The sequence below is a fragment of the Myotis davidii genome, unplaced genomic scaffold (genome assembly GCF_000327345.1).
Source record: "Myotis davidii unplaced genomic scaffold, ASM32734v1 scaffold200, whole genome shotgun sequence".
NCBI classification, from domain to species: domain Eukaryota; kingdom Metazoa; phylum Chordata; class Mammalia; order Chiroptera; family Vespertilionidae; genus Myotis; species Myotis davidii.
This window is the reverse complement of record NW_006293700.1, coordinates 5572083-5584020: the sequence shown is the minus strand read 5'-3', so window position 1 is coordinate 5584020 and position 11938 is coordinate 5572083. Positions and strand designations below refer to the sequence as shown.

Genomic DNA, 11938 nt, shown 5'->3' with positions numbered 1-11938 from the left:
ATTTAAAGTGCTAAAATATTCAAGAAAATGATATGATATATAATATTCGCAAATAAAATTTAGGGCTTAAAATGTCAGTTTAAGTTATATAAAGTGATTGTCATTCGCATCAGGAATGTTTATCCCTCACTTTCTTCTTTGAGACGAGAAGATTTTTTAAGTCCCCCAATAATGAGTAAGAACATGCCCCTTTAAGCATCCAATACTCTCAGATTCCCCTATCATTCCTTTGTGCACATGGTAGAATGAGACATAACCAAATTATAAGCTTATCCATTTCCCTTTTTTAAGTCCCCCAATAATGAGTAAGAACATGCTCCTTTAAGCATCCAATACTCTCAGATTCCCCTGTCATTCCTTTGTGCACGTGGTAGAATGAGACATAACCAAATTATGTCCATTTCCCAATGCTATCAAAGACTGTCACACACAAATTAAAAGAGAATTTCCATGACTCTTGTTGCTTGCAGACCCTATGGGGTATCAGCAATCAAAAAAACCTTCCAGAAACCTTTAAATCTATTGATTGCAGTGCTTTGTTTTACTATGGTTGCAAAGATCAAAAAATTTCTATATGTGACATGGCACCAGAGTTAAGTTAGGGTTTTTCAAAATGCTGACATGCCGAGCTCAAGAGGTTCGCCATCACTGCTATAAATTGAGGTACATATTTAGTATAATAAATCCATGTTATTTTTATGCTTATTAATATTCATTAGTGATGTAGTTGCTTTTGAATTTAGTGACATCCATGCTGCATCAAGAAAATAGAAGTTTTAGGATCATTTTATAGCCATTGCAATGGCTATTGGCTATAGTATTCCACCCCGTATATAGGTCAACGTCAATATTTTTTGTGTGTAATGAACTTAATTAAACCATGATCTTAGGAAAGCTAGAAGCTGTGTAAAGACCATTTTATTTTACATTAAAAAGAAGTATAAATACAAATTAGATTCCACCACCCCCAGCTGTGTCTAGGCACCCCAGAAATGCATGCCATTGAGTGGAAGAAGCAAGAATGCTGAGCTGGAATAACACAGGACAGACACAGACCACAAGGACAGGCAGGTCATCAGGGTTATTTGCAAAGGGATGGAAATCACATTTCATGATTGTGAGCTTTTCCTATTTTTCAAAGGGGTGTAATCTCAGGGACTATGGCCTTCTTGGTAAATTGCAAGGACTCAACTTCAAGGTCTCTCTCTGAATTGTTTTATTCTAGAAATATATTAAATAAGGGCCGATTTTAGGAGAGTTTTAAGTTCTGTGATTACTCATAGTTTATGCTTACAACTTTATTTGAAATAAATCCAGTTTGATACCCTAGAGAAAAATTTTAGGTGAGATCATAATTCATTTTGTGTTCGTTAAGGACATCATAATATCCTCTAAAAACAATGCTCTTTTAACATATTTAAACTAAGAAATGCAGTCTCATTACAAGTAAGCACTGCCATATAGATGAGCCAATTACCTGTCAGTTATGTGGTTATGTAACTTGCATGAGATAACAATACAAAAATGACATAATTCATTTCCATTCAGATGCTGCCTACTTAATTTTCAACCTTTAAAATACAGAAGGTTGTAAAATGGTTTATACTCATAATAAATGAGGAAAATCCAATAACACATATGTATTCAAAGCAAATCTTGAAAAAACAATAAAACAAAATAAGTTATTTTAAATATTTTATGAATCAATGTATTTGATAATATTTGAATACTATAAAACTTGAATATAACAGAAGAGGTTATTCAACGCCAAATAGTTCCAAATGATAATTACCAGTACAGTATTCTTTCTAATGAGACTGGAATGAAAGGATAATTTTAATTGCAATAATGAAGGTTAATTTCCATCTTTCCTTGTGTTTACTCCCTTATTAAAAAGTGGTCCCCTTAGCCATGGCAGAGACATATTACATTTTCAATGCAAATGTATTAATCTGGATAAACTCTATATTAATTCTTGTACTGCACAGAGCTGTAATTTGGATTATAATTAATCTAAAGTGGCACTAGATTTAAATGACAATATAAATGAGGCATTAGGAGGCTTTTCTATTATGAATGAATATTCAACAAATACAACTTGCATATTGCCAAGTCTCATTTTGAAAGCTCCAGTCCTGGAGATTAATGTCCGCAACTCTGCACAACAGCTTACACAAACAGGGTCTTTCTAACACGTGTTAATTCCTTCCTGTCTCAAAAATTCAGTGCTCAAGTGGAGACACGCTGTTTTCCCATCTAACACACTAAGATAGTGATTAATTTTGCTCATATTTTTTGACATTTATAACTGACATAAGAAGAAAAACAATACATACATAAGTGGTTATTCAATCTTTAGCAATATTTACAAGGAAAAAAATCCATGTAATAGTTTTTTCACCTAATCAGATTCCATTTAGAAGGCAGAAAACTTGGTTAAAAGTTCATGCCAATTGTCAATAACAAGAATTGTCTTGAAGTCTGGGAGGTTTCAAAGCTAAATATTTGCATCTCAGTAATTTCTTTTAGTTGGTTTTAAAGTTTCATTTTTATCTGTTCAGATATACCTGGGGAGGCATTTCTGCAGGGATAAAATGGGTTTTAAGCAACTCCCCTTCCGCAATGCTTTGTGTCCTCTCCTGTGCTCCAGTCTTGTTCCAATGGTACCAGTAGGCACCTAAGAAGGGACAGCCACTCATCAGGCCATTAGGAAGTGATGAGCCCACAATTTATGCAGAGAAATGAACTTTACAGGTGGGGATGGAGTGCCTGTGTCTGAGGTGGTGTTCCAGGTAAGACTCCTCCCTCAATGTAAGATTGGAGCCATTTTTAAGAGATTACAGAATCCATCCTTCATAGGGTGTTAGATACTTAAAATCAAGCATAATGTCATGCACCTGAGTATCAGAGAGCATTCAGTGTAACACAAATGTGCTGTGTTTCACATGTTCTTCTGATGTCTGGGCGGGGGGGGGGGGGGGCGCACTCCTCTACAATCTCTGTCAGTATGACTGTGAGAGGGACACCACTGAACACAGGCAGGACCCTGCCCTTCCAGAAGCAAGCAGGCAAGCAGCGCGCCCTGATGAGGTCCATCCTCCAGAGGAATCAACTGACTACCTGGCTATTTCCAACTCTTCAAATGAGGTTTAGACAGCACTACCCTTGACCTTAACCAATTGCCAGGCACTTCAAACTCCTGGTCAGTAACCCCAAGAGCTGAGTTCCTAACACACAGCTATGGCATCTTTTTCACATTGCTTTCGGCTCAATACCAACCTCACATCTTCTTTGTTTAAGGCAAATTGGAATCATATGTTCACCACTAGATCCTCGGCGCAAATTGAAGTGGCGCTTTCCCACTGGACTCCTGAGAGCAATTTAGCAGCGAACGGCGTGGGGTGGGAGCAGGGAGGCCCTTGGAGTAATTTTTGAAGGGAATGCAAAACCAAGATACGCAGATGACTGAATTACAAATGTGGGATAATTCAGGCTTACATGGACTTGCACATGAAAATGGTATATATATCTTTTTGCACAACCCAATGTCTTCATAGTGAAAACGAGCTTCTTTATGGGAGGCTGTCACTAGAACTCAAGGAAAAGACAGATGACTACCTGAAGCTAATAGGCTCGAACCCGTTGCAGCAGTTCTCCTGCTTCAATGAGCCCAACATAATAAAACTAGGTACAGCGTGCAGCAAAGGTAGCCAATGTAATATTTATTCATCGCGACCGTAGATTTCCATCTCATACATACAAAGTATGGATGAAGTCATATATTTGCCAAATCAAACACAGGAAAAGCCTTAGGTATCCGCACCAGATGCTGGCCTAGGGTTTGTTTGTGCACAAGTAAATGTCATGACATGAAGGTTTGTTTTCCGAGACAGTAGCTTTCATTACTGGGATTTGTCTATTCTAGAAGATCAAAATTACCCAGCATCTAATCCCTTTTCAATGATATTTCCTCTTTCTTAGGCTGAATCATCTGTAAACTTTTTTCACTGGATTTTGTTTGAAATGCTTCAAATAGATGCCCTTAAAAAGGGCAAATTCCTGAGTGTACATTGTAAAAAAAAAGCAAGGAAAAATAACATTTATTTTTAGGGTTACGTGGTTGGTGTGTGTGTGTGTGGGGGGGGGTATCTGTGATTGAATGAAAAAATCCAAGTGATATCTAATCCTGTGCTTATGAAAAATTAATATGCCATCAGAGGAATCACAAGTATAGCTAAGATTAATGAAAGGCGCTTAAAAAATTACAAGCACACAAACTGATTTGATTAAAAAATAATCTCGCTGGTCGTCCTGTAATATTCTTCAACTTACCCACATCTATTCTGTCAGATGGTTATGATTAAAAATAGGTCAATGGGAGGCTACTGATAGAAGTCACATGCAAAATGCGCATGCGATGGATAGTAGTGGAAATGTTAGACAGTTTCAAATGAATAAAAGCTTTTAATAAGTGTGGGGATGGGGTGAAGGCAGGGCTGATTTGGGGTGTGGGGTGGGGGAAAAAAGGGGCAAGGGTTTAGCATCTTACCGGGGTCTTTACTGGCGGAGTTTTTGCCTTCACCAGGGTCTCTCTCATTTGTGTCTTTCTCATCCTCCTCAGCCACCGGTGTCGGCTTAAGAGGTCCTTCTGCCTCCTCACTTGGTTCTTCTGTTCAGAAAGGCAGACTGGTCAGTAGGATTGGACCCCCCCCCCAAATGCACACTCAAATAATTACGTGACCATTTACAAACTTGGTCACCTATGAACCATCTGCAGACACCCATTCTCAAAAGAGGACATACATTTATTCAAAACCTCAGAACCTGATGATGGTACCATTGCAAATGTTTATCTCAAGCAACTTCTTTTATATCCACTGAGCACATGGGCCTGTACTAAAAGAGAAGAAATCACTTTAAGCACAGGTGCAGCCAGGAAAGCTGGAAACATGGGTGGGAGGCAGTTCTGTCATAATAGAAGCTTCTACATCACATGGACCCCCTGTTCCATGGACTTGGGTTGATGGCAGAACAAACCAAATCCCTAGAAAAAAATCCTCCATGAAAGGATGGGACAATGATGGGTTAACTATAAGACAGGTGTTCCTCCTGCCTTCAGTCCCCGGACCCCAGAGGAATTCTTTGGAATTCATCTGAGTAGGATCTCAAAAGTTCAGTTGCACTGGGATTTGTTTTTCTCTATAGGGGGAGCTATACAGGGTGCAGGACATAAGAAGGTCTATTTCTTCTATGACAACCACATCACCCCACACCTCATTCACGGGTTCACACCAGCTAGATTACATGGAAATCCTCATAGTAACTCAACCCTATTTAATTATTCTGTAAATCTGAGGTGTGCTGCTGCCGGTGGGTTAATCTGTTTATGCAGTTAGCCTCCGTGCTGGATCTGGGCAGCACTAATCCGTGAACGGCCCACTGTTCTCCTCTAGCCTGTGATCATTTGTCTCTCACTGTGCTGATGTCACATTTTAATGAATTTTTAGCAATCCGAGTCATGCCAGATAGCCAGACTTGCACCTCCCCGCAGCAGGGCATGCTGTTTTCACGGCAGCACAAAATAATAAAAAATAAAAATCATATTCCCTCGTCCAGGTAGGAATTACAGACATGAGGAGGAGGAGGTAAAATGGGATTTGAAGCACCAGGCTGCTCAATTTCATAAAATCTTTAATGACCAAATAAATTAACCCTGGAAAGGCAAAAGGTCGCTGCCACATATGCATACACGTGTCTATTTGCTTTTGATAAGCAGAGCTTTTATGCGGAGAACATGATACAATTAACCCTTCAATAACCATACAAAACGCTGCTACGGACATTTTAAGTGTCAAGCATTAACCGAAAATTACACACTGCATAAAATTTTCATTGCAAATGCTGTAGTGATTGAAAGGGGGAATCGCGGCCCTCTCCACACCCCATGTTTTATTAATAACATTCTGACAGAATGAAATATCCACCGTCATGTGTAGCAGCTGAGCACACACACAGAATGCTATTGAGTGTCTCCCTTGCCCACGCCGCTCTCTACCGTGAGAGCAGGACCCAGCACAGGGGACGGTGCTGGGCTCAGGTGGGGCAGCTCCACAGCTAAGGGAAAGCATGGCCAGGCGATACATCTGCAGTAAGGGTTTGCTTCCACTGTGCGTCCTCAACAGCCCCCACAAGTCCATTGACTCTAGGTCTGCACTGTGGAGGAGTTCCTGGTGGAGGAGTCAGGCGTCTGAGGCTTTGGGGGGAGTGTCCCTTTCAGGCAAATCACGTGGAGATTGTACTTTAGGAAGAGAGAACGATGCTTGTTAGGGCTCCGGCCTGCTTTCCCCAGCCATGATCGTCACTGATCAAACCCAGGCTCCTGGCCCTGCATGAGGCCAGGCTGAGAGGGGACAGCGGCTGGCTTGGTGAGGGAGGGAGGGTGGAAGGCGGAGATCATGACCAGATTGGGCTGTGTCCCTGCCAAGTCCACACACGTGACGTGACACCCGGTGGCAGGCCTCGACCTGTGACAGCCCACGGCAATTACTCTCCGGCTCGTCCTGGGGAAGGGAGGCCAGACTTCTTTGAGTAGATTTACTGAACCCTTCCCCCAGGGCTGGAAAATGAAGTGTCACCGTGGTCCCGGTGTCCTTATCTTGAGGGGACATAAAATTGTAAGGGCTATCGCAACTCCCATTAATAAAACATGGGGTGTCAGGAGGAGAGGACGAAAATTATGAAGGTACTCCAAGAAAAACTACAGTGTAATCTGGGTCTCATCGCATGCTTTGCGCAGGGGCCGATTCTTCATTTTCTCGTATGCGTTTTAAGGGCGAGAGAAATTCCCAGACATGTTCCTCTATACATCACCGTGGTGTCTGACCTCCGCCTGACCCTGGCCGCAGTTTGAGAAATCTGAATGTGAACAAAGCCTGTGTCAGCAGCACGGAGCGACCGCCATCAACTTAATCGCAAACAGCAGTGCTGAGGCCATAACTTGGGCCGGCTCGTCCAAGCCACAGCGCAGACCCTCCGGAGCTGGCTCTGCCCGCACAGCCTCTGCCGCTGGACGCTGCCCCCCCCTCTCCTGGCTCTGCCTTTGAAGTCGGCGGGCAATTAGCTCTAATGCTCCAGCAATTCAGACCTGTTTTGTGGTTTCGAAGGCGAGAGCTGTTTATTACAGGTGGGCGCTTTGGAGCCGTAGAACTCTGCAAATTTGTAATCATGCAAAAAATAATCAAAGGGTAACTTATATCCACCACCATAAAGTTTCATACGAGTCTAAAAAAAAAAAAGGCTCACTTTGGTTCTTAGAGTTTTTGAAATGAAGTTGACATTCGCTTTATAAATAGACTTTAGAGTTGGGAGGATTAATGTGGAGAAACCACTCTCTCCCTAGGAAAGCGGTACGTTGGCGTTGGGGTTGCGGGAGGAGTGGCTGAGTTCTGATTCTCAAGTAGCAGCTTCCTCCATGTAAAATGCCATCAAGTGTATAAGATGCGTTGTAGGAAACGAACCAAAAAAACCCAAAAATATATATGTGACATTAAATGTGCTCAAGGGATGCGTTAGAACCGAGGGAAATGACATAAATTCAATTATGTAAAATTCCAAAATGAAGATACTAACTTAGAGAAAATTCCCAAAGATGCTAATGCAGTTGTCATTTTCACCAATAAGTTTCTTCACTAATATAGTACATGTAATCCTAATGAAGGTATTATAACATTTCATAATACTGTTGCTTTCACAGCATATATATCTTTATCCTTTTGCTTCATGTAATATAAAAACACAGTATTTCTTTATATATTAAACTTTAAGATATGAATGTAGTTAAGCTTAAAATGAACACAGGAGTCCATTAGGACTTCCCAGTTTTCAGACAAATAGTATACATTTTTATTTTTAAATGTTCCGAAGTAATACTATAGTCTTACAGAAGTTCAGTACAATTAATTTCCCGTAGCATTTTTGTCATGGATAAAACCATCTTATAAAAGTTATTTTGTATATACACATAAACTATTTTTAAAAGAAATGTTTTGAATGACTAGCTCAGAGTATTTTCATTTGAATAATGAAAATGATTAGAAAATCTCAATTTATTCTATAAAATCATAATACACATTTTGAAGCATGTCTACGCCGGGGATACACTGCTGATCTAGGAGCCAGCCAACTGCCCTGGCTCCCGGGCTTTCTCCCACAGCGGGCTTGGGGACCTTCTCTCTGAGTCCTCGAAGGCAGCGGTTGCCAACCGTAGGTCCCTGAGGTCCGAAAGGTTGGAGACCGCTGCTCTAAGGAAAGCATTGCACACTTTTTAGCCCATGAAGTAATCATATAAAGAGGAAGCAGAGGATAGTGAGTAACTTAAATATCTTTAGTTTTATATACTGAGCAACTCTTCAAAGCACCTGGCTTGTAAGAATTCTTCCCTGGACGCCTGCACTCTCTCCCTGACCAGTCCCACCACCAACCTCCAAATCTACCCAAGTATGAGCTACTTCAACCTACTAAAATCTTTTAGTGACTCACTAGCAAAAGTTCAATCTTCTGTGCATGGAAAGAATACCTCTGAGATACCTGGTCCTTGTCCACCAGTCCAGTCTCATTTTTTTTTCCACTGCCTACCTAACACTTAATGCTTAAAACAACAAACAAACAACCCTGTGGGTGTGGCCCAGTTGGCTGAGCACTGTGCTGTGTACCAGGTCACAGGTTCAATTTCTGGTCAGGGCAGTCCCCGGTGTAGGTGTGTGCAGGAGGCAACCAATTGATGTTTCTCTCTCATAGCACATCAATATTTCTTTCTCTCCCTCTCCCTTTCTCTTTCTCTAAAATCAATAAAAACATTTTTTAAATTGCATCATCAGAGACTTGCTAGACTCGTTAGAAATCAGGCTGTGTGCCCCACCCCTGGAATTTATAATTCAGGAGGTTTAGAGGGAGGCCTGGGAATTTACGTCTCTATGCTCCCAGGTGAACATGATGCTTCTAATCCAAGGACCACATTTCATGAACCACTATTCTAGAAACACGTGACTGTTATTAATATTGCCTTCCAGTACATATCATTATATTTCCCTGTCTTATCTAGGACAAATTTTCTATACTATATATACTTTTTTCCTTCAAGCCCAGCTTGGGAAATACCAGTTTCATCATCTGTGAAAAATGGAATTAACAATGCCTACCTCATTGGTTTGTTATAATATATAAAAATCCGTCAGCACATAGCCTAACAAACTAAGTGTTTCAAAATGCTGGTTGTGTTATTACTATTAATTATTTCTTTATCCAAAAAGTCTTACCTAAATCTGGAATTGGGATTAATGTTTCTGAATAAGATTTTCTTCTTTTTTCTCTACATGGATGTCAAACAACTTACCACAGTATTTGGAAATGATCCTAATAGCTACACATTTACTGAAAATAGTGATTATCTTATTGCTCCTTGTGCCAGAGCACCTGGAACAGTGCCTGGAATATAGTAGGCAGGCAATACAGATTTGTCGAAACACTAAATTGAATTTAGGATGCAAAATTAAAGAAGAGGAGGAGGCGTCCAGATGCTATGCCATTCTTCTATTCCCCTTCAATAAAACTCAAAAAGGATTATTTGTTTGTTTGGATTGGTGTCGGTCTGGTTTGGTTGTCCTTACATTTTCTCTTTCTACTAAAAGTGAATTCATTATCCAACCCTCCAGTCTGACTTCACACCAATTGTTCCTCTCAAAGCCACCGACAACTTCCAAGCTGTGAAATCCAGTGGCCATGAAGGTGTCTGCGCAGCAGATGTGATCACACCCTCCTCCTGGGGACCGCACCTGACAACCCTGCTTGAGCACTGTACCTCTCCTACTTCCTTGATCTCATTTACTACAATCTGCAAATAACTTGTTTATGTGTATAGACATGTTGTCCAAAAATCTTATTCAAGACTTATGCCCAGCAGTCACTGGCACTGATACTTTGAATGAAGTCGATGACTCCTAGCTTTCTTACGCAGGGTAACCAGGATGTTGTCCAAAAATCTTATTCAAGACTTATGCCAGCAGTCACTGGCACTGATACTTTGAGTGAAGTCGATGACTCCTAGCTTTCTTACTCAGGGTAACCAGTTCTATGGCATGATGTCATCAGTTAAAACGAAGAAAAAGAGGAGAAGAAATGGTTTTGCAGAAAAGAGAAGTTCAATTTGGAAATTTGTTATATTTGACTTCCCTATAGAACATCTCCATGGAAATAGGCAGAAGGCATGGGAACATCTAAATAAAAAGTTTCTCAGAGAGACTGAGTAAAGATGGAGATTTTGTAAACAAAGACAATAAATAAATATGTCAACAGGGAGTGGTATCCTTTTAGTTTGACAATTTTGGTCATAGCCTTGACTTTGCCCTATTATTTCCAATCAGGTCATTAATGAAATCTTTTCATTGATTTGAGGTGAGGAAGACAGATTGGGCTTGTGCTATTTTATCTTAAGTATGCTCTTTAGTTTTCTAGGGGAAAAATAACATGTAATAAAAAAGTTTTTATGAGAGACGCATAGGTGAAGGTAAACTCTGAATAATTTTTGACGGAAATCCTGACTTTATATTGCAGGAATGTTTTCACTTGCAAAACTGTTTTTGGGGTTTTTTTGTAAAGTATTTCAATACCCCATTATGAATGCAAAGGACTTTTTATAATCATTTTTTGTTCTATATAACACATTATTATTCCAATTGTATAAATCTGGGGACTGGGATCATGTTTATATAGCAGAAATAAATGAGGTGTGTTGTAGCAACATGGGTGAGTTTCCTCTTAAATTATCTGAATATAATGCAGCTAACAAGGCCTGGCTGCCATTTTTTAACATACACATATACACACAAAGCACAGGGAATAGTAAATGTGTTGACATGGCTACACAAAATCCAATCAACCCATTGACTGCCAAAAATAACTCCACCAACCAGGTTTTTTTAATTGCGTAAAAATAATATCTGGCTTTCTGGCTTATCCTTTGTATAAAATTGACCACTTCAGTGAAACTTCACAGTGTACACATGCAGATGTGAGAAATTATCCAGCAGATGTTACTCATTCTTTAAAAAAAAATGTCACTTTACATAGGCATCCAAATATACAGATATATTTGCTTTTGCTATTAACTTGTTTCTATAAGGGGTCTGATTGAATCTAATTGGAGCAGTTCCAGAGATCTGTGCACTGCATAAATGATGAGAGTAACAACTGTAGGACAGACAGACATGCTTTTGAGAAGGAACAGACCAATTACCTGAGGTCACTCTCAGCTGCTGTTCCGACAGGTCATCCTCACAGGTCCTGGCTCCCAAAGAGGCAGATTCTGCAGAGAACATGGGAGCGAAAGGTGGTCAGCTCTGCAGTCACAGCCAACAGCACAAGAACCCCATTTGGCTTTCAATGAGATAACTATGTGGTGGGGCGCAGGGGAGTCTTAGGATCATCTTACATCCTAGTGAGCAGTGGTTAGCAAGATGAGTCAGACAGGGGTGCCCTGAGATTGAATTTCCAATGATGGGCAGTGCACAACGAACACCACGATGTAGTCCAAATATAGAAGCAGGAAAGGCTCATTGTGACTTGGGTCTCTGGCTAAGTCTACATTATAGTGGCCATGGCACAGGACATAAATTATAAGCATGCTTTTACTTCTCTGTCAAAGTAGCAAAAAACAACAACAGTGACAACAACAAACACCCTCAATATATGGTAGCTGCTGTGAGGCCAAAGCTGGGAACAATCACTTCAGGAAATGCCCAAGTCATCAATAAACGCAATAGGAGCCCCTGCTCTTTTATTGGCGCTCCACAGCACAAGGCCAGCGATGGCCTGGTTTGCTCAACTCAACCCCAAACACAAATCATGATTGTCATCCAATTCCGTGCTTCCTTTATTCCCTATT

General features: G+C 40.5%; 1 protein-coding gene across 1 annotated transcript in view; it reads right to left on the bottom strand.

Moving 5' to 3' along the window:
- ZFHX4 (zinc finger homeobox 4) overlaps positions 1–11938 on the bottom strand; it is a 196756-nt gene that overhangs the window by 26210 nt on the left and 158608 nt on the right. The window contains exons 8-9 of the mRNA XM_015566291.1: positions 11291–11359; positions 4550–4669 (exon numbers count right to left, since the gene is read on the bottom strand). Of these exons, the coding sequence (XP_015421777.1) occupies positions 4550–4669; positions 11291–11359 (189 nt within the window). The remainder of the gene's footprint in view (positions 1–4549; positions 4670–11290; positions 11360–11938) is intronic.